This window comes from Leopardus geoffroyi, chromosome D4 (genome assembly GCF_018350155.1).
Source record: "Leopardus geoffroyi isolate Oge1 chromosome D4, O.geoffroyi_Oge1_pat1.0, whole genome shotgun sequence".
NCBI classification, from domain to species: Eukaryota; Metazoa; Chordata; class Mammalia; order Carnivora; family Felidae; genus Leopardus; species Leopardus geoffroyi.
Window position 1 is genome coordinate 86,364,527 of NC_059342.1, and position 27,839 is coordinate 86,392,365.

Below are 27,839 nucleotides of genomic sequence, written 5' to 3' on the forward strand. Positions count from 1 at the left end.
AACCGACTGCGCCACCCAGGCGCCCCGAGACTTGTCTATTTTAATTGTCTGTTTTAAAAAATCATTTTTTTCCTTTGTGTTGTGTACATGTGTGTTCTTATTCTAATTTCTTGAATAAAATGGTTGGTTAATGTTTTTCCTTGTAAAAGTATCGAGGGATATGAATTTTCATCAGAGTACAGCTTTGACTTGCCATTTATTTCTAAATATAATCCTCCTTTGTTTTGAACTAGATGTCATTCTTATGATGGGGTTATAAGCAGTTTAAATTGGGCCAAAATTTCCATAAGACATGATTTGGGACTCAGGTAACATCCATGTGTTATCCATTAGGCATAAGAGAGCATATATCTGCCACAGGATCCAAAAAGGACTTACTGAATGTGCACTGAAAGATTTTTCCCTCTGGCTTTTTTTTTGGCACACAGCATCTCTTAGACGAACAGGTGTTTGGCAGCTAATGAAGTATCTTTTATTTAGTGGAGTAGTCAGGCCAAATTTTATAGTTATCATTGGCAACTCAATAGCCATAAAATTTGAACCCTAGTCCCATGGCTTGCCTATATGAGAAGTCTTGGAGAATCCCCAGCTTGATCTTTTTTTTTTTTTTTTTTTAATGTTTATTTATGTTGAGAGAGAGAGAGTGTGTAAATGGGAGAGGAGCAGAGAGAGAGAATCCCAAGCAGCCTCCACGCTGTCAGTGCAGAGCCCTACGAGGGGCTCCATCTCACAAACCATGAGATCGTGACCTGAGCTAATATCAAGTCAGACACTTAACTGACTGAGCTACCCTGGCGCCCCTCCCCTCCCAGCTTGATTTTTTTCATTGCTTCAATCAGTTGCTTCTCCGCAGGGCTGTTCCTAGCACTGAAGTTAGGGTGAGGTATCCAAGATTTCATCTGAATTTTAAGAAGTGTGAGTTTTACTTACCTTCTTCCCTCCACATGTTTTTTTTAAATTAAAACAAAATTTAAAAAAAATCAGTGAGAGGCAGTATTGGGCAAGTGGAAGAAGTTTTGGACCAGAAGTCAGAACGTCCAGCTAATAGTCCCAGTTCTCAAGCTTAGCGGCTAGGTGACCTGGACATCATATTAAACTTATTTTTAAATTAGGAATGCTGTTCCCAGCAGCACAGAGTTCTTTCAAGGCTCACATTAAATAATATACAAAAAAATTGCTTGGAAGAATTAAAGAATTACTCTAAGGGGTTATTATTACTTTACAGATATAACTACAGAGAATAGTTTACTGTTTAAAGTTAGTGAATAAGTTATTAGGAGAGTCCAGGAAATGAATCACTATGCTTTTGATAGACACAGGATCTAATAATTACTAGACAACAGCCAGATGTTGTCCATTCTGATGCCCTTTGGGAGAGTTTGCATTGGTTAAAACAAAGCAATTTGCTTCTGATATACACCGATCTGAGTTTAATCTATGTCTCTGGGGCTCTGAAGCAAGAGTAACTACCGAAGGCTCAGATTGTAAGCTTTCCTAGGGCAGATTTCCAGTATTCCTTTTTTTAAATTTTCCTGTTTCTTACATGCCACTGACATTCCACTTTATTTATTTACATATTTATAAGTAAACTCTGTACCCAGTGTGGGGCCCAAACTCATGACTCCAAGATCAAGAATCACATGCTCTACCAACTGAGCCAGCCGGGTGCCCCATGGTATTTCACTTTAAATGTCTATTAATTATTTGGCCTAAAAGCTGACCTTGTAGGAAGTGAGTGAGATATCAAGTATTTATCACATTAGGAAAACCTATTAATTCTTGGGAACAGTAACAACGACAAAATTAGAGCTAGAGAAAAGTAGAAAAAAACAACAACAAATTTTTAAAAAATTCCTGGAGCCTAGGTGTGAAGATACAGACTTAAATCAGACTTTCCAGCAGTAATTCCTTGTTTGGAAGATTTCTGAGATGACCATATATGACGGCTTGTTTCCATGTCAGCATGCCTCAGAGGATTCTAGGACCAAGTGTTTTCACTCATTCAACCAGTATTTATGTAGTCTCCTATGTGCCAGAGGCTGTGCTAAGGGCAGTGGATACAATGGTGTACAAGTAGATCTGGTCCTCGTGGGATTCGAACAGGCAATGGTAGCACATCAGGTTAAGTGCCCTGAGAGAGGCAGTATGGTGTGGTGATACTGGAGCACATGGCAGAGCCTCCAACAAGCCCTGGGGAATGAGGGAGGCTGAGGGCGACCTGGAGGAGGAGGAGGAGTTAGCCAGGAGAAGGATGGTGGGGCCTGAGGGAGAGTAAGTCAAGTAGGTGAATGTCTCAGCTTGGCAAGAGAGTAAGAGAGAAGGGCTCAATATAGCTGGAGCTGGGGAGTGAGGGAGAGATGCTTGGGGCTCTCTTACCCTTGTGAAGGACTGTTATCTTTATTCCAGGAGCCGTGGGACACCACTGAAGGTTTTAGGTCAGGGGGAGACTTGGTTAGGATTTAGTTTAGAAAGATCTCTGGTTGCTGCATGGAGGGTGGTGGGAGGGAGGGAGACCGAGGGCAGAGGATTCCATTAGGAAGCTGCTGTGGTGGCTCAGGCTGGGAACAGTGGAGGTGAGCATGGTTTGCTCTGCCAGGGAAGGAGAAGTAGCAGTGGGTGGAGAGAAGAAAATCACATAAAGAAGTCTGCGGGGGAAGGAGTGTCAGGTCATGGTGATTGCTTGAATGTGCAGGATGAGGAAAAGGAGTTGGGAAAGATTCTGTTTTCTGGCTCGGTCAGCCAGTTGGAAGGTTGTACCATACGAAAGGAGGAAAAACAAGTTTGCTGGGGGACGTATGCTTTTATAGGCATTGCTTTTCAGGTGCCTATGGACCATGTAAGGGAGATGGCCAGTAGGCAGTGGGCAGATGTGCCCCGAAGGTCTGGGCTGGACATTTGGATTGTGGTGTCATCAGGTGACTGAAGCTGGGGGGATCGGGTCAGATCACAGAGGAGAGGGTGTAGGAGAGAAGAGGGCCTGGGGGTCCCCCCAAGGGACGCTGACATTACAAATGGACATAGGAAGAGCAGCCAGCAGGTTTGAGAGTCAGAGATGGGAAGGTGAATCTAGCAGAGCAGTGTCTATGATTTTGTCAGTCACAGGGCCCGTCCTCAAATTGTCTGAAAGCAGGCTTGAGCTGGCAGCCAGGAATCTGCATTTAGGAGTGAGTCTTTGCTCTCCAGACTGGGAGGCCTGGAACCTGGATACTTTCCCAAAGTTTTTCTCTCTGTGTCTTAAAGTCACTCTGTGTCTGTATGAACTTTATTGTTCAGGTTTGTTTTGAGGAGGAAATAAGGATATGGTTATAGTCAGTCAAATGCAAAGCTCTGAGGATTTGGGATTTAGGCCGTGTCAAGATGGCATCAAAGTGTAGAATCTGGGCTCTGGGAACAATCTTAGAAGCATCATCCAGACTCCCAGCCAGAGCAGGAAGTCAGATTATACTAGTTTGTTGGATGAAAGTTGGCGGCAGATTTTTTCCCTTCTCTGTGGCTGCTGGGGACAGACGGTATTATTTTCACGTCTGTGCCAGCGTAGATTTTCACAGTGACAGGTATAAGCCAGTAGCAGTGTTACAGAAGTGAGGGAGGAAAGGCCGCTTATACTGTGCTTAGATGTTGCTCAGGACTTTCCAGTACATTCTAATCCAGTCACAGATGATCCTCATGAACTTCCTTTAATGGCAGTAGGAACAAAGCTGCTTCTGTTTGGCAACTGAGGGGGAAAAGGAAGACCTTTTAGGCTTAGATGGTTTTCGGAGTCCCCATCCCTGAGAGCGACAGGGCAAAGCAAACTTTGGTGACCCTCTTCTCTCATAGTTCCTTTTCACCCATCTTCTCGAGCACTGATGTAACCAGGAGAGGAAGGAGAGAGGCCTCTTAGGGGTCTCTGGACATATCAGTATTGTTGGTACTAGTTGCTAGGGATTTGAGAAAATAAAACATTGCAGTTAAGCAAGAGTCTCCCTCTGCTCTATGTTAATTTCACACTCTAGGCTTTCCACAATAGACTCCTGTGAGGCAGACCCCTTAAAAATTACTCAGCCTACAGACCTAATCATGTTTTGGGTAAAAGTGCTTCAGGTTTTTAAGATGAGGCAATCATGTGGCTACTGAAGTTTCCAGTTTGCTTTCCCTCAGATAATCCTAGGGTGAGTTACCTTGAACTTTACTGTTTTGGTTGTGTGCTGGGTGTCTCTCCCTCTGTGTCCCCCTCCCCCCCCCCCTCCCCCATCTCTACTTATCCTTTAAGGAACTTTGAAATTCAAGTTAGAGAAATAACCTTTTCCAAGCTTTAACTGAGACTGAAAGATCTGGTCAGTTTCTCATGGTGGTAATACCCATTCTTTCCCTGCCTCCAATCTCTTATTAAAAATATCCAACAGGGGCACCTGGGTGGCTCAGTTGGTTAAGCGTCCCGACTTTCCAAATTGGGCTCAGGTCATGATCTCATGGTTTGTGAGTTCAAGCTCCCCATCGGGCTCTCTGCTGTCAGCACAGGGCCTGCTTTGGATCCTCAGTCCCCCTCTCTCTCTGCCCCTCCCCTGCTTGTTCTCTCTAAATAAATAAATAAATAAACTTAAAAATAAAAAGTCCAACATGCTGAAAAGTTGAAAGAATAATATAAATCACCTGCTTACCTCCTGCCTGGATTTAACAATTCTTAACCTCTTGCTATCTTTGTTTTTATCTTTTTTTTTTTTTTTTTTTTTTTTTTTTTTTTACTGAAGGGTTAGGGGGTTAGACATTGCAGAAGAGAAAAATAGCGAACTTGGAGACATAGCGGTAGAAACTGTCCAAAGTGAAACAAAAAAGACTGAGGAGAAAAACAGAAAACATCAGTGAGCTGTGGGACAACTTCAAGGAGTGCAATTTATATAATTGAAGTCCCTAAAAGAGAGAAGAATGTGGGGGGGGGGGGGAGAAGAACGGGGGAGGGTATTTGGAACTATTTCCAAATTTGATGAAAACTATAAACTCTCAGATCCAAGAAGTTCAGTGAACCCCAAGCATAAGCAACATGAGGAACTCTGCACCAAGACACGTTATAACTAAATTGCTTAAAAAAAGTTATAAAAAGAAAAAATTTTTAATGTCTTATTTTTAAGAGAGAGAGTGTGAGCAGGGGAGTGGCAGAGAGGGAGACAGAAGATTGGAAGCAGGCTCTACGCTGACCACAGTGAGCCCCATGTGGGGCTCGAACTCAAGAACTCACGAACGGATGCTCAACTGACTGAGCCACCCAGGTGCCCCCAAAGTTTTAATTAACCAAAGAGAAAAGACACGCTGTATACAGAGCAGAGAGAAAGATGGTGCAGATCTCTTGCCAGGAACAATGTAAGCTAAAAGGCAGTCGAGCAGTAACTTTGAAGGACTGAGAGATATAAAATATTAACCTAGAATGCTATACTCCAGAGAATATGCTGTATCCTTCAGAAACAAGGCAAAATAAACATTTTCAGATATTAAAAAAAAAAAAAGTGGAGAGAATTCATCACCAGCACATTTGCCCTACATGAAACAATACCGTAGGGGAACCTGCCTCTCCATGATGGAATGAAGGGCACCAGGCACATGGACTGTGTGAGTGAATATAAACCCACATCATTCTGAGACTGGTTATCTTCCCTCTGGTACACCACTTACTCGGCTTCCTTCTGTTCACCATCCTCCCAGGATTTTTTTTCGCCTCTCTTGTTTTTTTATTATGTATGTATGTAATCTCTGCACCCAGTGTGGGGCTTAAACTCATGACCCTAAGATCCAGAGTTGCATGCTCTACTGACTGAGCCAGCCAGGCACCCCAAATTCATGGTGTCTGGGAGGGATTTTTTTTTCTTAAGTTTTACTTTTTTTTAAGTAACCTCAACGTGGGGCTTGAACTCACAACCCCAAGATCAAGAGTTGCACACTCCTGTCTACTGAGCCAGCCAGGCACCCCTCACCTCTCTTGTTTTGAATCATCCTGTCTTCCATATTTCATATCTTCGTTTCTTGGTTTACTCTCCTGTTTGGGTGGAGCTCACCTCCCAGGAGCTTCTGGAAAAAGGGAGGTGGTTTTTTGGAGGCCTTGCACGTCAGAAAATATCCTTATTTTACTCTCGTACTTAATTGATGGTTTGGAGGAACAGAGAATCTTACATTGGAAATATTCTCCTTCAGAATTTTGAAGACTGCTCCATTGTCCTCTCGTTTCTAGTTTTGCCTTTGATTCCTGATCCTTTAGTATGTGTCTCATATCTTCCCCTCAAAAACTTCCACTCTCTCCTCAGTGCTGTGGACTTTCATAGTGATTTGCCTTGGTATCTGTCTGTTCTTATCCATTGTGCTGGATGAGGGTCAGAAAACTTTCTCTATAAAGGGCCACATAGTAAATACTTTGTTTTTTGTGGTCCCCATATGATCCGTGCCATATCTTCTTTTTTTCCCCACCTCTTTGAAAGTGTAAAAGCCATTCTTAGCTTAAGGTCTACATGAAAACAGACTGCAGGCTGAATTTGGCCCACAGGCCATAGTTTGGTGATCCCTGTGCTAGACGTTCAGTGGACCTTCCAGTCTGGCAACTTATGCCATTTACTACTGGGAACATTTTAAAAATAATTTCACAATGATTCCCTCTCAGTTTTTTCTTTATGGAGTTAATGCTATTTAGATGTTGAACCTCTTGGATTGGTCCTCCAATTTTCTTATCTTTTCAGTTATTTATCTCTTTGACTCTTTGCTGTGTGTTCCAGATTTCCTCAACTGTATCTTCTAACCCTTCTATTTACTTTTAAATTTCTGCTGTCATGTTTCTTAAACATTTCTGATACTGTGTTTTAATTTTTTTTTTTTTAATAGCCTTCTATTCTTGTTTCGTGGATGTGGTGTCTCTCTCTTTAAACAAAATAAAAATAAAAAATTCCCTGCATCGTCTGTTTCCTCCAGGTTTTGTTGCTTTGGTCTCTATTTTCCATGTAGGAACTTTCCTTAGATGGGTGGCAGATCCTCTCTGGCTGCTTGTGATGAAGAAGAGAGACTTAAATGCTGATTGGAACTCTGGCCTTATGGGTGGGGCTGAATTGGGTGTCATTGGCTGAATCCCCAATGACAGTGTCTTTAGGTTTTTCTTCTTGGGCTTGATTTTCCAGAGAAGTCTCTCCTGCTTGGAGGATGAAGGTCTGGCTGCCAGAATGCTGGCAGATGAGTGGATGGAGAGGGCCAGAGGTGTGGAGGGTAGTCTTCAGCAGGCTGCACACATGGTCACTGAGTCCTTCTGTTTTCAGTATTAGACTCACACTCTGAGCTGTGGCTTAGGTCTCCCAGTCCAGGGACCCTGTAGACTCTACACTCTCTGGAGACGAAACTTTCATTGTTCTGCCATGTTGGGAGAAGGATAATCACCCAGTGATGGGAAGTGGTAGAAGGGATCTAGGGTATAACTGTTTCCCAAGTCCCTTTCTACCAACATGCCTTATACTCGACCCCACCCACCTTCTTTTAAGTGTTAGAGGTACCTGGTTCTTTCAGTTCCCCAAACCGTTGAGGATTCTATTTTGCACATTTGGTTGGTTTTCAGTATTTCCTACTTCTGGTTTAAGATTCCACTTCAGATGGATTCAGCTTTCCTAGGCCTGCTAAGTCACTTACCCCACGTCTACTGTAGAAAATAAGACTACAGGGGCACCTGGCTGGCTCAGTTGGTGGACCATATGACTCTTGATCTTGAGGTTGTAAGATTGAGCGCTACATTGGGTATGGAGATTACTTAAAAAAAAAAAAAAAAAGATATTTTTGTTTTATTTAATTAATTTTAATGTTTATTTTTGAGAGAGAGAGACAGTATGTGTGTGCAAGCAGGGAGGGGCAGAGAGAGAGGGAGAGACAGAATCTGAAGCAGGCTCCAGGCTCTGAGCTGTCAGCGCAGAGTCCCATGTGGGGCTCAAACCCATGAACCGCGAGATCATGACCTGAGCTGAAGTCGGACACTTAACCGACTGAGCCACCCAGGTGCCCCCCAAAAAGTAAAATCTTAAAAAGAAAGGAAGACCACAGACTCAGAATTTAAAAACAAGACTGTCAGGGGTGCCTGGGTGGCTCAGTTGGTTGAGCATCCAACTCTTGGTTTTGGTTCAGGTCATGATCTCACAGTTCGTGGGTTTGAACCTCATGTCATGTTGGGCTCTGTGCTGGCAATGCAGGGCCTGCTTGGGATTCTCTCTCCCTCTTTCTCTGCCCCTCACCTGCTTGTGCTCTCTCTCTCTCTCTCAGTATAAATAAATAAGTAAACTTAAAAAAAATAAAAAATTAATAAAAATAAGACTGTATCATCTATAAGAACTGAATTCCAGGAAGGAAGGAGGGGGAGTGGCCAGCAGCCAGAAGCTGGGGACCACCACACCCTAGTTTCTTAACATAGCAAAATGACTGGCTCTTTGGGCCACTTTCCCCCCCCGCCCTTTCCTTTCTTGCTGAGAGAGTGGAAACAGTCTTCGAAAGTTCTAGGGCTAACTGGGCAGCAAACAAAAGCCTGACTAAACAAACAGGTGGGAAAAAAAACCCAACAACATTTGGGACGCCCCAAATCCAAAAAACTTCATTCTGAATGAGCTCATTAGCTCACTCTGAAGCAGGGAATGAAGGTAAACCTAAGATCATTTCTTCTGATACTGGGTATTCCCTCCAGGACCCCAACATACTTCTTCAGTGGAGTGGTCTTTGGCATGGAGCTGCGTTATACAATATGGAGAGACAAATTTCCCCAGTCAGTTCTCCACCACCCACCCTTCCCTAAGTGAAGGCTGGACAAAGACCACTATCCCAATACACAACCAACTGGTGTTCTGAGGGCAGTATTCAGATAATACCTAGGAACATGGGGAGGGGGCAAAGAGAGTACATTTTTATCTAAACAGACCACCAGAGAGAATTGCCCCTGTCTAGGTGATTTAAGCAGAAAAGGGGGAGGGGGGCGGGTAACAACTACATGGGAGAGAAACTTTGATAAGGAAAAAATGATAGAAATATGGCACATAGACTGAGGTAAAGAATTTATTCTGGAAGAAGACTCATACAGAGAAAACAATTCAAATCACTGTCAGACAGGAAATGATGAGCCAAGAGCTCAGATGTAAGGTGCTGTGAAATAACAGAGCAAAGTGGGAAATGGACTGGTCAGGCCGAGGAAATGGAAAACAATAGTAGCACTCCAGAACTAACAAACCGACTCTTAGATGTAAAGCAAGCAGCATCTTTTCTGCGGGCTGTGAAAGACGGACTTGAGGAAAACACCCAGTCTGCATATTCAGTGAAAGTTAGTGTAAACTCAGCTGTTTCTTTTGGATTTTCAGTGTTTCTTCCGGGAGCTCCACCTTCTTCCTGTGCCTGATGCTGGGCCCAAACCCCTGGAGGATGTTTTCTTTTCCTGGTATATAATTGTAACCAGTTACATGGATTTGGGAAAAGGAAGCAGCGCTCCTGGAATTAGACCTTTTTATGTGTTGGGGGCTGGGAGTGGTGGTGCAGGGAGGTTTCCTCCTTCTCGAAGCTTCCCTGAGGCTTTTGTCTTACGTCAGTTTGACACCTGGACATTAGCTGTATTGGTGGTTCCGGAAAGGGCTTGAGTTTATGGTCTTGCCATACTTGTGTGAGACTAAACATTTTTTATTTTTATTTTTTATTGTTTTTTTAACAAAGCTTTTTTTTTTTTTTTTTTTAAGTTTATTGCTTTGAGAGAGAGTGAGTGGAGGAGGGGCAGAGAGAGAGAATCCCAAACAAGCTCCGCACTGCCAGCACAGAGCCCAACGCAGGGCTCAATCCCACGAACCGTGAGATTATGACCCAAGCTGAAACCAAGAGTTGGATGCTCAACTGACTGAGCCACCCAGGTGCCCCGAGACTAAACATATTTTACTATCTCAGACCTGAAGACCCTGAAGCAGGTTAAATCTTAGAACAGAACAGATTGGGCTGGTGAGAGTCTTGGACTTGAAGATAAGGTGATTCCTACCATCACTGTCATAGACAAGTCACTTATCTCTGGTGGGTTCAGTTTCTTTGTAAAAATTGACTAGATCAGAGTTTCTCAACCTTAGCACTTACCACTGGTTTTTGTTGTTGTTGTTGTTGTTTTGTTTTTTTACTTAAAAAAAAAATGTTTATGTTTTGAGAGAGTGAGAACGTGTGCACCACTGCGGGAGGGGCAGAGGGAGACAGAGGATCAGAAGCAGGCTCTGCACTGTCAGTGTGGAGACCAATGCAGGGCTCAAACTCACACACCATGAGATCATGACCTGAGCCGAAGTTGGACACTTAACCGACTGAGCCACCCAGCTCTTCCCAACCTCAGCACTATTGACGTTTTTGGGCTGGGTGAGCCTGTGCATTGTAGGATGTTTGACAGCATCCCTGGCCTCTCCCTACTGGGTACCCGTAGTACCCTCCAGTCATGACAGTCAAAAATGTCTCCAGACATTGCTGAATGTCCCCTGGTGACACAATCACTCCCCACTAAGAACCACTAGGCTAGATGATCTTGTGTCTGCTCTGGGTTTCTGGAATTCATTGAAACATTCTATTCTTTTCCCTTCTTTCCAAAGTATGTTTTCTCTGATCCTTAATCCTTACTGGGAGGGAAACTCCCATTTAAATCGAGAAATGTCATTTGGAGCCATTAAATTCTGCACCTACGAATTTAAGATACTTGCCCCATCTTGGGTTCCTGCCAAGATCAAGTTAGATACCTGCTCTAGGTCCTTGCCGTTCAAGGAAGAATTACTGCAGACATTATAGTGTGTATTAGGAGGAGGATAGGCTTTTTGCAGAAAAACCAACACAGGCTGGCAGAGTAAATGAGACATTAACAGATGAGATCTGCTGCTGTTCATGATATATATATATATATATAGGCAGTGTGTTTTCTTTCTTTCTTCCCTTTCTCTCTCTTTCTCTCCTTCCTTCCTTCCTTCCTTCCTTCCTTCCTTCCTTCCTTCCTTCCTTCCTTCCTTCCTTCCTTCTCCTTTAGCAAATATAGAACACTTCCCAAATAACTGCGTGATAGTATCACTGTCTTTTTTTTTTTAAGTTTATTTATTTATTTTGAGAGAGAACCGTGAGCAGGAGAGAGTCAGAGAGAAGGAGAGAGAGAGAATTCCAAGCAGGATCTACACTGTCAGTGTGGAGCCCAATGTGTGGCTCGAGCCCATGAACCATGAGATCATGACCTGAGCCAAAACCAAGAGTCAGAGGCTTAGCTGACTGAGCCACCCAGGTGCCCAGATAATATCATTATTTTGTATAAGAATGGCCCTCATTCTTGAGTCCTTTTAAAAATGTCTTATTCAACAATGGTTATGAGGTAATCATAGTGCTCTGTCCTAGAATATTATTTTCCATTTCACCACTTTGTGTCTTTGGTCTTTTTGTTTCAAAACATTAATATAACTGAATAGTATTTACTACATAAACTATTGATTTTAAGAAGATATAAATTGTTTTGGTTTCCTTTTTTTTTTTTTTTTTTTTGAGAGAACGAGTGACAGCAAGTGTGGGGAGAGGGTAAGGTGGGGGGGGGATCTTAAGCAGGCTTCATGATCAGCACAGAGCCCAATGTGGGGCTTGATCTCATGACCTTGGGATCATGACCTGAGTCTAAATCAAGAGTCAGATGCTCAACTGACTGAGCACCCAGGCACCCCTTGGTTTCCATTTTTTTTTTTTTTTAATGCTTTCATTTATTTTTGAGAGAGCAGGGGAGGGAGAAGCAGAGAGAGAGGGAGACACAAGATCTGAAGTGGGCTCTGTGCTGAGAGTGGAGAGCCCCATGTGGGGCTCGAACCCACGAACTGTGAGATCGTGACCTAAGCCGAAGTCGGACGCCCAATCGACTTAGCCACCTTTGGTTTCCATTTTTAATTGATTTTTCTATTTGTGTGTCTTTTGTAACCTCACATTTCCTTTAATCCAAGGGATATTGTGTTGAAAGCAGCCTTAGAAAGAAGAAAATAGCTTCTTTGGAGCTGAGGTGAGGTGACAGCATCCAGAGCAGAGCCAGGAACTCCTATTTCTAACCTTGTTCTGTCCTCCCTTTGAGATTTCCTTTCTGTTAATCAGAATTCCAAGATCTGTGAGGCTTTGCTTTAGAGACTTTCTAGCTCCTTGACCTTTTGACTCTAAACCTTAGGAAGCTGAGTGGGAAAAATAAAATAGAAAATGAGAAACCCCTGTGAAAGAGACAGTGAATAGTCCTTTCTGTAACTCTATCTGGCATCTTCATGTACTGAGGTTAGGATTTGGTTTCTCGGACATCAGGCATTTATTTATCGTCATGCTTTCCTCTCAGACATTGGCAGAGGCCCAAGTGTTGGATGTCATAACGTTGGACATTTGGGTCTTATGCAATCTGTGGGTGTGCTTATAAGGACAGTGTAGTCAAGTCATTGACTACATTGTTCACCAGTCTTGGAATGTTCTAAAGCTTGTGACGACTCCCAACAATTGGGCCTTCCCTTCCCTCCCACTCCTCACCACCCAAAAAGCAAATCTAAATAGGAACATTCCCAGGGTAAGCAGTTATAATTGAACAGCAGTTACAGGGAGCAGTACCTCATTCTTGCCCAGTGGCTAACAGTCTGTGGTCTCTATTTTGGTCTCTCACTTTCACAAAGTACAATTCATATACAGAATTATAGTAAATTATAATTTTAGGTAACTGATGTTCTATAGGAGTGAGCCAGGTTAGCTGTCTTCAGATGAAGACTATAGAACAATTCCATATTAAACAAAACAGTGTTTGTTTTTTTAGTTTGAAATTTTCATCTAAAATTTTCTGACTTTTTAAAAAACAGCTTTCTTGAGATATTATTCACACACCATACCATTCATCCACTTAAATTTTTGTTTAATGTTTTTGTTTTATTTATTTATTTATTTATTTATTTATTTGAGAGAGAGAGAGAGAGAGAGACAGAGCACGAGCAGGGGAGGAGCAAAGAGAGAGGGAGACACAAAATCTGAAACAGTCTCCACACTCTGAGCTGTCAGCACAGAGCCCGGTGCAGGGCTTGAACCTGTGAACCTGGAGATCATGACCTGAGCGGAAGTCGGACGTTTAACCAACTGAGCTACCCATATGCCCCGCCATTCACCCATTTAAAGTGCATTTCAATGGCTTTGAGTATATTCACAGAATTGTACCTCCATTATCACAGTCAAATTTAGGACACTTGCATTACCCCCAAAAGAAGCTCCATTGCTCCTTTGACATCACCCCCAGCTCCCTCATCCCCCTGCCCTAGGAGAATATTGATCTACTTTCTATCTCTACCGATTTGCCGATTCTGGACACTTTGTATAAATGGAATTCATACAATTTGTGGTCCTTTGTGACTGGCTTCTTTGACTTAGTGTGTATTAAAGATTCATCTGTGTTGTAGCATGTATCAGTATTTCATTCCTCTTCATGGCTGAATATTCCATTGTCTGAATATACCACGTTTATTTATCCATTCATTGGGTGGTGGCTGTTTGAGTTGTTTCCACTCGTTTGGCTCTCATAAATAATGCTGCTATGAACATTCATGTGTAAGTTTTTGTGTAGACCTCGGTTTTCATTTATCTTGGGTATATACCTTGGAGTGGAATCTGGATCATATGGTAATTCTACGTTTAGTGGTTTTAGGAACTACCAGACTGTTTTCCAAAGCAGATATGCCATTTTACACTCCCATTAGCAGTGCAGGAGGGTTCTGATGACTTTTATTTTATGCTTCAGGTGTACTGTCTTATTTCCCCAAACGGACTGTGAGTTCCTTGAGGTCAAGGATTGATTTATACTTAAAAATATATATGTTCTGAATAGGCTTCCTGTGGTTCTGTGCATTTTGTTGTGCAGGTGCTAGACACTTAACTTCTCTTGGCCTCAGTTTCTTCTTTGTAAAATGGGAGTGATTATAATAGTTAATATCAGAGGGGCAGAGTGAGCTTTAAATGAGACGATGCATGTAAAATGTCTAAGACAGTGTATTCCATATAGTAGCTCTTAAATAAGTGTTAGATACTACTATTGTGGGCACGTTTTAGAAATTGAGACTGGGGGCGCCTGGGTGGCGCAGTCGGTTAAGCGTCCGACTTCAGCCAGGTCACGATCTCGCGGTCCGTGAGTTCGAGCCCCGCGTCGGGCTCTGGGCTGATGGCTCAGAGCCTGGAGCCTGTTTCCGATTCTGTGTCTCCCTCTCTCTCTGCCCCTCCCCCGTTCATGCTCTGTCTCTCTCTGTCCCAAAAATAAATAAACGTTGAAATAAAAAACTAAAAAAAAAAAAAATTGAGACTGAATTATTGATTGAGCTTTTTTCTTTAATATGAGCTTTTAAAAGTATTTTGGCTAGGTTGTGATGTCTCCAACACTGGTTAAAAATTAACTTACAGAGAAATGCTATAGAGAAGAAACTTTGGACTTGAGCTTTTGTATCTATCTATACATCCACGTAACACCCACACTCCTCACTGCATTTGAGTGAGGAGAGTTAGGGAAGGACATTTCTAGGTCTTTCTGGCTTGCAAACTTGGGACTAGCCAGAATAGCCATAGTTTACTTGTCATGTTCCTCAAGAATAAAGAGTTCTCTCTCCCTAGCAGTCCTGGTGAAAGAGTCCCTGAGACTGTTTTCATCTGACAGTGCTCTTTGAATTGGGAGTTCTGAATCTTGGGGGATGTCGGGAGAGTGGCGGCCCTGGGAGGGGGTGTGTAGGTGGTTGCAGAGAGCTCCTGGGTAAAATCACCTTACTCAGTCACGAGATGCACTATGAACAGAACCGCTTCTTTCACTCCCAGCAGGCACTGCTCAGTCATGCCACTCAGGGGTTCATTCATTCTATAGGCATTTGCCAGATCGTTATTTTATGCCAGATCCCAGAGACGGGGTGGGAGTTGAGGGTGCAGGGATGGGAGGAAATTGTCATGTTTGAAGGTGAATGAATGAGGCTTAGTGTTCCAGGAGCAGCATACTATGCGTGACTTGTGGAGTCCTTGGTGAAGAGTTACTGCTTTAAAGACCAAGTGAGACTCTGGGGCGACCTCTTCAAGTGCCTCCTGAGCCATTCTGTCCCTCACTGAGCTTGTTGGGTCTCCCCATAATTGCTTTCTCTTTATTCCTGGACTGTCCCACTCTTAATCCTGACTTGAGGATTTTGCGTCTGCTCTTCCTATGCCTGGAAAACTCTTCCCCCCAGAACTTCGTAATGTTGGTCTCCCTGGTCACCTCTTCAGAGGACGTTCTCCCAAATCCCCATCACACTCTTGTTGATTAGCCTTTTTAATTTCCTTTGAGCACATATCACTGTCTGTAATTGTCTTGTTTACTTCCTTGTGTCATTGCTCTCTCTGCCCCTACACCTCCAGGTGTAAGCGCCTTAAGAGCAGGAATCTTGTTTACTTGTTCACCGTGGTCTTTCCAGCGTCTGGAAAGATGTCTGACTCATAGCAGGTGTTCAGTAAGTCATCATTGTTGAGTGGATGAAAGAATATGTATGCAGGGAAACAAACTGGAAAACAGGAGACATCACAAACCCCGTGGAGGAGCAATAAGAAACCAATTGGAAATAACTGGGTTCTTCCTTCTTAGGAAGGTCAAATACCATCTGAAGTAGATGATGATGGTGATGGTAAAAACCAGAAGTTTTAAGTATTGAACTGAGTGCTTTACACACATGAATTTGTTTAATCCCTGCAATAACTCTCTGGAGCATGTGTGGTCATTCCCATTTTAAAGATGGGGAAACTTGGGACGCCTGGGTGGCTCAGTCGGTTCTCCAACTTCCGCTCAGGTCATGATCTCACAGCTCGTGAGTTTGAGCCCCACATCGGTCTCTGTGCTGAAGCTCAGAGCCTGAAGCCTGCTTTGGATTCTGTGTCTCCCTCTCTCTCTGCTCCTAACCCACTCACATTCTGTCTCTGTCTCCCTCAAAAATAAAAATAAACATTAAAAAATTAAAAAAAAAAAAGATGGGGAAACTAACACAGATTTAATAACTTGCCCAAGGTCCACAGTAAATGGAGGATCTGGCTCCAAAACCCATCTGAATGATTGCTGTAGTATGTCAAGGTGATCACTGAAATGAAACAGAGAAAAGCACACCTGGCTTCAGTTTCAGAGCCCAGTGCAGGCTAGAGCTCAAGAGACTATATGTGTAGTGGGAAGATCATTTCGTTGGGGTCCAGAGACCCATTTCTGCTCACTCTGGAGTGACCATTTAGTGGCCTTGTCTACTCCAGATGGCTGTGTTTTGCAGGGAGTATCTCGGTCCCAAAAAGAGGGACCTACACCCTGGTCTTAAATTATCTGTAAGGTTCTTTCCAATATATGAGTTCTTAAACCCCAAAGAAGTAGAATCATGGAAAGTTACTCAGGCCTCAGCCGAGGAGCCATGAATGTATGTGCATACATTCCCAATCACACTTGAATGTGCCTAGAAAAAAGGATCTGTGAGGGTGCCTGCTAAACTTGTTAGTGGGTGTCTCCCCTCAAGAGTGGGGGTAAGGAGAAAAATTTCACTTTGTGTTTATACTTCTATTTGAAATTTTCAACAAAAATGTGCTACTGCTGTATTATTAAGAACAACACAAAGGCGGGCGTGGCTCAGTCGGTTAAGCGTCTAACTTCAGCTCAGGTCATGATCTCACCATTTGTGAGTTCAAGCCCCACGTTGGGCTCAGTGCTGACAGTTCGGAGCCTGGAGCCTGCTTCAGATTCTGTGTCTCCCTCTCTCTGCCCCTCCCCCACTCACGCTCTGTCTCTGTCTCTCTCTCAAAAGTAAATAATAATAATAATAAAAGAACAACATAAGGGCAAAAATTTGTAGATACATTGTAATTTGTCATGAGATTACCAACAGTTTGTGTATAAATGAGTATTTCTAAGGGGAGATTTTGACAGTACTTGGAAGACTTGTTTTCAAGTATTTGAACCATTGTCTTATGTGTCGTTTCACCTTAAACTCATTCCACTCTGGGAGGTGTGGCTGTTTAGCCAGGAGACCCTTCGGCTCAGAGCAAGACAAAGGGAGGTGGTTGCCATCTTCAGGTATCTGAAATGCTGGCAGCAAAGAGGAATCGACTTGTCGCCTCAGAGCAGAATTGCCAGCGGCACGTGGAATCGCCCCGGGTGGGGTCCCAGCCCAACAGACAGTGGTGAAGGGTGGGGCCGTCTCCCTGGGGTCGGGCTACTGTGCTGCCACGTAAAAGTCCTGTTGGCTCTTAGGTATTTACTTTGTACCTGCCACCCTACTAAACGTTTGACTGTGATTCCCAGGATTGCTGCAGGCAGATATTCTGTGTCCTTCTTACCAATATGATACCTCGTTTTGTTTTCTTGTCTAAATGAATTTGCAGAACAACGTTAAGTAACGGCAATTTAAAAATATAGTTGTGTGTGTCTGCGTTGTGACATTAAATACCTGTGGGCCCCTACTTGCTTTTTCGGTTTTAATGCCTCTGTTTGTAGATACACAGAGGTCTCAGGGCACCTGGGTGGCTCAGTCACTTATGCTTTTGACTTCAGGTCATGATCTCACGGTTCATGAGTTCAAGCCCCGCGTCGGGCTCTGTGCTGACAGCTCCGAGCCTGGAACCTGCTTTGGATTCTGTGTCTCCCTCTCCCTCTGCCTCTCTCTCTCTCTCTCTCTCTCTCAAAAATAAATAAACATTAAAAGAAAAAGAAAGAAAAAAAAACCCCAGAGGACTCTCTGTCTCCTCAGAAGGGGTAGAAGGAGTCTTCTGTTCAATTTTGTATATATACATTTAAGATCTATATTGTAGGGGCGCCTGGGTAGCTCAGTCGGTTAGGCGTCCGACTTCGGCTCAGGTCATGATCTCACAGTTTGTGAGTTCGAGCCCTGCATCGGGCTCTGTGCTAACAGTTCGAAGCCTGGAGCCTGCTTCAGATCCTGTGTCTCCTTCTCTCTCTGCCCCTCCCCCACTTGTGTCCTGTTTCTCTGTCTCTCAAAAATAAATAAATGTAAAAAAAAAAAAAAGATTTTTATTGTATACATTGGCACGTTCTTGCCATTATTCTAAAACATCACATGTTTGTCAGGGGTCAGAGTAGTTGTAAAGTTTTGGGTGAAGTACCTGTAGAGTTTGCTATCTAGTATTTTCGTGATTATTCTAAAACTGTATTTTGAATATGTACTTTTTTTTTTTTTAATGTTTATTTAATTTGAGAGAGACAGAGGAGAGAGAGAAGAGGCCAGTGGAGGAGGAGCAGAGAGGGAGAGGGAGAGAGAGAATCCCAAGCAGGCTCCACACTGTCAGTGCAGAGCCTGATGTGGGGCTTGATCTCACAAACTGTGAGATCGTGACCTGAGCCAGATCCTTAACTGACTGAGCAACCCAGGCGCCCCTGTACTTCTTCCTAATAGGTTTTTACATTATGTTAACGATCTTTATTAGTGGAAGCGACATGTCATAATTTTCATAAGGAAATAATTCCTTGTCTGTATGAACAACATACTTTATAGTGACACTATAATAGGTGCCTTTTATGGAATGCCAGGCACTTACTAACCATTGTATCTCACTGATCTTTATAACGGGTCATTAGAGTATTATACTTCTAATTTTGCGGGTGAGAAAACTGAAGCCTGAAACATGTTAAACTTGCCCAAGTTCACACAGTCAGCAAATGCCTGAACCTGAAGTTTCCCTGCTCTAACTTTAGAACTTCGCGTGGCACTTTTTGTTTTTTAATTGTGAGAGGTGGAGGTGACCTTTGCTTGAGTAACTAACCTCTATATTCAAGAGGGTGTCTTTTAGAAGAACTGCTACTATTCAGCCAGAATGACTCTGGAAGCTCCCTGTACTTTGGGTTGGTAAAGAGGAGGGCAGCTGTGGCCTGAGTTCAGACTCCCTTAAATCTCTCTGTAGAATATGGTGGCACTTCTTCTGATCTGGTGGCACGGGACTTATGGTGCACCTGTTCGGGGCAGAGCATTAGAATATTTGAATCCCCCATAGTTTTAAGGTCTTTGGTAATGCTCACATTTCTCCCCCAAACTTCCAGCCCAGCTAATATTAGTCGTGCTGTTTCCGATATTTTGGTGTTCCATGGCCTTAAGTGTCCTGACACATGTCACTGTGAAAGGCAGTAATGGGTGCCAGGGCTATAAGGGCAGGGCTTCACAAGTGGGGAAAGGGCTTGCAGCTATCCCTAGAGCCAGTGCTTTGGAACCAACTCCAGTTGGTATATTGGGTGCACGTGATGAAGATGTCCCAGATAATCTTAGATACTTGCTATTTTCCTTGAGTTTGGGAGTCCCGCAGGACCTAGAGCATGTGGTTGAGAAGGAACCTATTCGCTTAACCCCTTGTCCATGCGGGAAGCAGAGTCCACCAGGGCTGTGGTCTTCACGATTGTAGAGAAGTTGAAGCTGCCCTAGTGTCTTCTGTCCCATCTATATAAACTGGGTGGGTGATGGGGTGGACATGTTGGCTGTTGATGCACAGTTTGGTATGTAGAAACAAGACCTGCTGGTTGGACCAGCCTCAGAAGGTTTTGTTGTTTCTTTCCATACAAAGAGAACTTACAAGAGAGATGAAATGTGATTGCCAGGGATTATTTGTGAGGAAGTAGCCCAAGCTACTTGATTCTTAATGCTAAAATGGGCTCTAATCCTTGTTTCCTTTTTGGTATTGGATTAGAAAAATGTAGGGCAGCATTAGAATCGGCCATTAACAATACCCAGGACAAATATATCTCCTGAGAATTTTGGAATGGGAGCAACCAAGCAAGAAGGATTGAAGTCCAGATTTTTACCTCCAGCTGAAGTCACTCTTCCAAGCTCCAGAGCCACCTCCAGCTACCTGCTCACATCAACCTTCAGATATCTCTTAGCCTTCTCAGTCTTTTTTTTTTTTTAATAACTTTTTTTTAATGTTTATTTAATTTTGAGAGAGCGCAAGCAGGGGAGGGGCTGAGAGAGGGGGCCAGAGGATCCGAAGCAGGTTCTGCACTGACAGCAGTGAGCCCGATATGGGGCTCGAATTCACGAACCAGGAGATCATGACCTGAGCCGAAGTCAGATGCTCAACCGACTGAGCCACCCAGGTGCCCCTCAATCTTTAATCAAAAAAGGACTCTTGGGGGCGCCTGGGTGGCGCAGTCGGTGAAGCGTCCGACTTCAGCCAGGTCACGATCTCGCGGTCCGGGAGTTCGAGCCCCGCGTCAGGCTCTGGGCTGATGGCTCAGAGCCTGGAGCCTGTTTCCGATTCTGTGTCTCCCTCTCTCTCTGCCCCTCCCCCGTTCATGCTCTGTCTCTCTCTGTCCCAAAAATAAATAAACGTTGAAAAAAAAAAAAAAAAAAAAAGGACTCTTGGTTCACCTGGGTGGCTCAGTCGGTTGAGCATCCGACTTCAGCTCAGGTTATGATCTCACCACTTGTGAGTTTGAGCCCCACGTTGGGTTCTGTGCTGACAGCTCAGAGCCTGGAGCTTCCTTGGGATTCTGTGTGTGTCTCTCTCTCTGCCCCTTCCTCGCTTGTGCTCCGTCTCTGCCTCTGCCCCTCCCGTGCTCTTGCTCTGTTTCTGTGTCTCTCTCAAAAATAAACATTAAAAAAAAAAAAAGTACTCTCGGTACTCTCCTACAAATCAGTTCTCCCTTTAAATCTTTTCTCTCAATATCTCCAAATTGTCTCACATCAGTTTCTTTGCTTGAGCCCAAAACCCAGGAGTTATGTCTCTCTTCCCCTTCCTCACACCCCCCACAACCAATTCAGCAGCTAGCCCTGTTGATTTTACTTCCAAAATATATACCAAATCCATCCGCTTCTTGCTATGACCCCTGCCACCAATCATGGTTAGCTGATTGCAGAGGCCTCCTAGCTCTGCGCCCTGCTTTCATTCTCATCCCTTCCAGTCTCCCCTCTACAGCATTTCAGAGCATATTTCTGCCTTCAGTGGCTTTCCAGTGCGCTTCAGATAAAATCATATTCCCTGTCAAGGCCCTATATGATCTGGCCTCCAACCTCAGCTTATACCTTCTCCACTTCCAAGAAGATGTCAAGTTCTTTTTCCTTTTTCCAGCCCAAGCCTTTGTGCCTGCTCCTTCTTTCCAGCTTTTGAATGGCTGGCATCTTCCTTGTGAGGTTCACTTCCTCAGAGAGTCCTTGCCTGGCCCCCTGGTAAAGGTAGCTGTCCACACCTGTTTTTTTCTCTCATAGTCTTTGTTTATTTAACTCAGAGAAAACTTATGAGAAGCTGAGATTGCCCTCTATTCAACGTCTGCTTCCTCCACCAGGTGTAAGTGCCATGGGAGCTGCACCGTATCTTCTGTGTATCCTTCCTGGTGCCTGGTCCACTGCAGGGCAAACAGTGGTTACTCAGCTAATGTTATCGAATGTAAGACTGGATCAATGAATGGATATGTTACATATCATTATTTCTAATGAGTACATTGTATTCCATTATATTAACGTAACCTAATTGACTTAACCACTGCCTTATTATTGGATGTATTCGTTACGAATTTTTCACCACACTGAAATATGGGAAATAATCTAAATGGCTATTGGGGAAATTGTTGACTAAACTAGGGACTATTATGCAGGCATTTAAAATCAGGAAACATTTCTATTAGTATGGGGCAATGAGCTTATTCATGAAAAAAGCATAATACAAAATTATACAGCATGATCTTAACTATGTTGAGGTGCATAGAAAAAGCTAGCAGGAAATAAACTAAAATGCTAATTATGTACTTCAAGTTGGCAAGATTACAGGTGATTTTTCTTTTTGTTGTTTTTTATGTGCACAAGTAATACATGATATTTTCTTCTTTATACTTTTTTGTGTTTTCCATGCTTACTGCTGTGTGTGGCTTTTTTTTTCTTTTTTTAATTTTTCTTTTTTAAATTTATTTTTTAATTTGCATCCAAGTTAGTTAGCATATAGTGCAACAATGATTTCAGGAGTAGATTCCTTAATGCCCCTTACCCATTTAGCCCATCCCGCCTCCCATAACCTCTCCAGCAACCCTCTGTTTGTTTTCTATATTTAAGAGTCTCTTATGTTTTGTCCCCCTCCCTGTTTTTATTTTTTGCTTCCCTTCCCTTGTGTTCATCTGTTTTGTCTCTTAAAGTCCTCATATGAGTGAAATCATAGGATATTTGTCTTTCTCTGACTAATTTCGCTTAGTGTAATACCCTCTAGTTCCATCCGTGTAGTAGTTGCAAATGGCAAGATTTCATTCTTTTTGATTGCTAATAGTCCTTTGAATATATGTATGTATGTGTGTGTGTATATATATATATATATATACACCACATATTCTTTTTTTTTTTAATGTTTATTTTTGAGAGAGACAGAGCATGAGCAGGGAAGGGGCAGAGAGAGAGGAAGACACAGAATCCAAAGCAGGCTCTAGGCTCCAGGCTCCAGAGCTGTCAGCACAGAGCCCGACGCGGGGCTCGATCTCGTGAACCACGAGATCATGACCTGAGCCGAAGTCAGATGCTCAACTGACTGAGCCACCCAGGTGCCCCATATACCACATCTTGTTTATCCATTCATCCGTCAGTGGACATTCGGGCTCTTTCCATACTTTGGCTGTTGTTGATAGTGCTGCTATAAACATTGGGGTGCATGTGCCCCTTTGAAACAGCATCCCTGTATCCCTTGGATAAATACTTAGTAGTGCAATTGCTAGGTCGTAGGGTAGTTCTATTTTTAATTTTTTGAGGAGCCTCCATACTGTTTTCCAGAGTGGCTGCACCGGTTTGCATTCCCACCAGCAGTGCAGAAGAGATCCTCTTTCTCCGCATCCTCACCAACATTGTTGTTGCCTCAGTTGTTAACGTTTGCCATTCTGACAGGTGTGAGGTGGTATCTCATTGTGGTTTTGATTTGTATTTCCCTGATGATGAGTGATGTTGAGTATTTTTTCATGTGTCAGTTGGCCACCTGGATGTCTTTGGAGAAGTGTCAGTTCATGTCTTTTGCCCATTTCTTCACTGGGTTATTTGTTTTTTGGGTGTTGAGTTTGATAAGTTCTTTATAGATTTTGGGTACTAACCCTTTATCTGGTATGTCGTTTGCAAATATCTTCTCCCATTCCGTCAGTTGCCTTTTAGTTTTGCTGATTGTTTCTTTTGCTGTGCAGAAGCTTTTTGTTTTAATGAGGTCCCAATAGTTCATTTTTGTGTGTGGCTTTTTATAAGCAAGTAAAAAGTTTTTAAAGATTTTAGGAAACTTTTATGATAAATCAGACTATTGAAGATCATAAAAAGCAGAATTCAGAACCATTGTGCTCTAGAGAATGACCTAAATGTTTGAAACATGCTTGTTGGTGACAACTGCTTACCTTTGAGTCCTTCCAGGCCTGTGTATTACCTGGATTTAGAAAGAATGACAAAAGTGGTATTTGCTGTGAAGACTCCATGGCTGGGTAGACCTGTGTGTGATGTGGCATTTATAGGAACTGTGGCTTATCAAAATGGTGATTTTGGTTGGGGGCATCCCACGGATGTACTCAGGGTTAGAAAGTCATCACAACTGCCTTTCACATCTGTTTTTGGAGCTTGAGGGGAGGCTCATGTGGCCCGAGGGATTGTCATAGCCTCTTAACTACTTCATTTAAGGCAGTGGTTCTCAAACCTGAGAGCCGGTGGGGAGTCCTTGAGCAAAGCTGTCTTCATAATAAGACTAAGATGTTATTTGCCTTCCCTCTTACTCTCTCGCAAGTATACAGTAGTTTTCCATATGCTGAATGCTCCATAACAGATTGCAGAAGCAGGTAGGAGAACCCAGTTGTTTTTTTAGGAAGCCAGACATTAAAGAGAATTGTGAAAATGTAAAAAAAAAAAAAAAAACCAAAAAAACCCCACCAATATTCTCACTAAAAATTGTTTTATTTTAGACAGTCTAGTTACATTTAATTAAAATGCTATCTCTGTTAACATATAATGGTTTTGTTTGTTTGTTTAAAGTAAGCTCTAGGGGTGCCTGGGTGGCGCAGTTGGTTAAGCGTCCGACTTCAGCCAGGTCACGATCTCGCGGTCCGTGAGTTCGAGCCCCGCGTCAGGCTCTGGGCTGATGGCTCAGAGCCTGGAGCCTGTTTCCGATTCTGTGTCTCCCTCTCTCTCTGCCCCTCCCCCGTTCATGCTCTGTCTCTCTCTGTCCCAGAAATAAATAAACGTTGAAAAAAAAAAAAAATTTAAAGTAAGCTCTATACCCAACATGGGGCTTGAACTCATGACCGGGAGATCAGGAGTCAGCATGCTCTACTGACTGAGCCAGCCAGGCACCCCTTTTGTTATTTTATTTTATTATTTTTATTTTTTTTTACATTTATTTATTTTTGAAAGACAGAGACAGAGCACAAGTCGGGGAGGGGCAGAGAGAGAGGGAGACACAGAATCCAAAGCAGGCTCCAGGCTCCAAGCCGTTAGCACAGAGCCCGACACAGGGCTCAAATTCACAAACTGTGAGATCACAACATGAGCTGAAGTCGGACGCTTAACCAACTGAGCCACCCAGGCGCCCCATATTTTATTTTTTTTTATTTTTTAATGTTTATTTACTTTTGAAAGAGAGAGCATGAGCAGGGGAGGGGCAGAGAGAGAGGGAGACACAGAATTCGAAGCAGACTCCAGGCTCTGAGCTGTCAGCACAGAGTCCAATGCGGGGCTCGAACTCATGAGCCATGAGATCATGACTTGAATCCCCAAGTTGGATGATTATGAGCCACCCAGGCACCCCACCCCTCTTGTTATTTTAAATGAATTAGTGGATACTTAAAAAATTTCTCAGCTTAATTTCTTTTTTTTTTTTTTTTTAAGTTTATTCCTTAGAGAGTACAAGCGGGAGAGGGGTGGAGAGAGAGAGAATCCCAAGCAGGCTCCGCATTGTCAGCGCAGAGTCCAGTGTCAGCCTTGAACCCATGAAACTCGAGGTCATGACTTGAGCCATAGCTAAGAGTCAGATGCTTAACCAACTAAGCCACCCAGGTGCCCCTCAGTTTAATTTCTAATATGGTAAACATCTATTGATATTTACCTAACAAACACTCTTTGGAGTCCTAAATTTTTAAGAGTGTAAAGTCCTGAAACCAAAAAGTTTGAGAACTGCCAAATTAAAGGAACAGGAAGACAGGTGCCTGACTGGCTCAGTCAGTAGAGCATGTGACTCTTGATCTCAGAGTCGTGAATTCCAGCCCCATGTTGGGCCTTGAGCTTACTTAAGAAAAAAAAAAAAAATTAAGAATAAAGGAACAGGAACAGTTTGTGGTAATTTGATTATGGCTCAGTAAACAGATTGGTTGAATTGCATGACAAAGAAAACAAAGCCTGCTGGGGAGAAGTGACCTAGTCTAACATAATAGGCAGTTGTTGAAAGTCCTTGACATTACTTTAAGTTTTCCTCCCTCCTTCCCTGCTTCCTTCCTTACTTTGTTCTTTTCCTCTCTCCTTTTTTAGAGATCATGCATGATGTGATAAAGAAGGTAAAGAAGAAGGGGGAGTGGAAGGTAAGTAGAAGAAGCACAATTAATGGCCTTGACATTCATGTGAAAATAGAAGAATGGTGAAAGTTTAAGAAAGTGGAGTTGGAGGAAAGGTATATAAGTAGGAAATCAAAGACTTTGCTGTGTCCAGAGAGTACAGAAAAAGGTGATCCACTGTGCCTCATTATTATGTAGTCCTGGTTAAGAAATCTGGCCATAAGCTTCTCTTAAAGATCACCTGGTGGGACACTTACCAGTGGAGCTCTCTTATTCAAACAAAATCTTAACCCAGCACCCCTTCTATAAAGCAGAAGAAGGTGAAATTATTCTACTTGCTATGGGTGAGAAAGAAGGAAGCCCCTCTGGTGGCCCTGAAGCATCTCCATGGAGCCCAGGCAACTGGTCCATCCCCATTTATCTGTAACTACATAAGACCAAAAAAGGAAGCTTGTTTATTCGTAGAACAGTGAGAGAAACGCTGGAGGCAAACGCTTAAGCCAGTCAGATTGATTACGTCCTCAGTTACCGGAGTGGGTGATTCAAGTGGGAAAGTGTGCTGTGCTCCGTTCTGAAAGTCCCTTGGTTGTCTGAGATTGGGCATTATGCTGGCCAGGGGAACATGCAGTTTTACTTGAATTTCCCTGTGTGTCTTTGGAGGATTTATGCCAATCATTCTTGCCCCTAAGTTGTCCCACAGTCAGGAGCCCACACATTTTCAAGTTCACTTGGTCCAGGAACGACAGAGCTGCTTGGTACAGAAGGATTTTGGTCTCCTCTTCAGCCCTGTGAGATTCTGTTTTAGCCAGCACATCTCATCCTTATCACCCAGGGTGGAGGCCGTCTGGCAGGAACTCTTTATACATGTCCTCTTTCTCTCTTACCCTTCCCATCAGGAATAGATTTACGGACTGGTGAACTTTGATCTTGAGAAAGTTGACTCAAAGTGAAAACTAATTGGTTCTTAGAGCTTTCCGCTCCACATTGTGTCTGGCTCCTGTTACCTCAGTTTGTATCATTAAAGAGGAAGAGAAGTAGCCTTATTTTAGATCCCAGCTTCTTCTTTCAACTGTGGGCTGAATGGAGATAGGAAGTTAGCTGACGAATTGCAGGGATGAAGCTTTTAGACCAAGCCTGGTATGTTCTCGTTTTCCCAGTGTGGACTGAGGTAGAGTATGCTCCCAGACAGCACCCCTGCCGGTACATCCCAATGATGTTGACAACAAAGGCCTCACCTTCCATGCCATTTATGTAGCACGGGTGTTCCTTCTCCTTGTAAAAAAATAATCTCCAATACAGGTTTCTCTGAGTGTGGGTGCTGTAGATGAGTCAGTCTTTCTTGCCTGCTTTCTTGCTTTTCTATGAGTAGTCATTTTCTTTATCATGGAAAAACCTTAATTTTTTTAAGTTGATACAATTAAGTCAAGTTACCGAGAACAAACCCTAACTCCTAGAAGGTTAGGTCTGGGTGTGGTGTGGGAGATAAAAGCTAGCATGTATCTCAGCAAACTTCTGGCCCATCAGAAATATTTATAACTTAATATTCTGTATTTCTGGGGCGCTTTTTGAAGTCTGACATCGTAAGCTGATGAGAGAATCGTAGCAGGTCCCATGTAGGCTGTAAGCTGTTCTTTCTGCTTCCAGGTGCTGGTGGTCGATCAGCTGAGCATGAGGATGTTGTCCTCCTGCTGTAAGATGACAGACATCATGACCGAGGGGATAACAAGTGAGTGCACCTCTCTCTGTCCTTGAGTGACGGTCAGGCCTTCTCCTCGCGGCAAGCTTTCCTCCTCCCTGTTTGTTATTATCTCACTTGACTTCAGATTCTTCCAACAACATGCGTAGTAAGACTGCAAATTCTTGAGAGAGACCCAAGGCTTTCTTGTTCATCACTAAATTCCTAGCAGCGGATGCAGTACTAGATGATCATTAAATATCCGGTAAAGGATGCCGAAAGGAAGGTTAAATCAAGGGGGGAAAAGGCAGGCCACCAATGGAAGCAACGCACAAAAGACCCAAACAGGCACCTAACAGAAGAAATCCAAATGGCAAATAAATACATGAGAAATTGCCCGCCCACATTAGTTGGTTAAAACCAGAATGAGATCTTGCTATACACTCATCAGATTGGAATATTAAAATTCTGATAGTGCCAAGTGACAGATAAGATGGAGAAAAATAGGAACTCCTATATGACGGGGTGTCCACTGATGCAGTTACTTTGAAAAACACAGACAGTGTCTAGTAGAATTGAAGTGTGTGTGCTCTATAAGCCAGATGGTTAGACGTGTGTCCTCGACAACCTCAGGCTTGTGTGCCCAGAATGCACGTGCACGGATGTTCACAGAGCATTGTTAACATAGCCCCAGATTGGAAA

At 43.2% G+C, this 27,839-nt stretch overlaps 1 protein-coding gene across 3 annotated transcripts in view; it reads left to right on the forward strand.

Annotated features, from left to right (window-relative positions):
- Positions 1–27,839, forward strand: part of STXBP1 (syntaxin binding protein 1) — a 75,152-nt gene that overhangs the window by 11,582 nt on the left and 35,731 nt on the right. For all 3 annotated transcript variants that reach the window (XM_045469795.1, XM_045469794.1, XM_045469797.1), the window contains 2 exons: positions 25,440–25,489; positions 27,107–27,188. In XM_045469795.1, the coding sequence (XP_045325751.1) occupies positions 25,440–25,489; positions 27,107–27,188 (132 nt within the window). Of the gene's footprint in view, positions 1–25,439; positions 25,490–27,106; positions 27,189–27,839 lie in introns of those variants that run through there.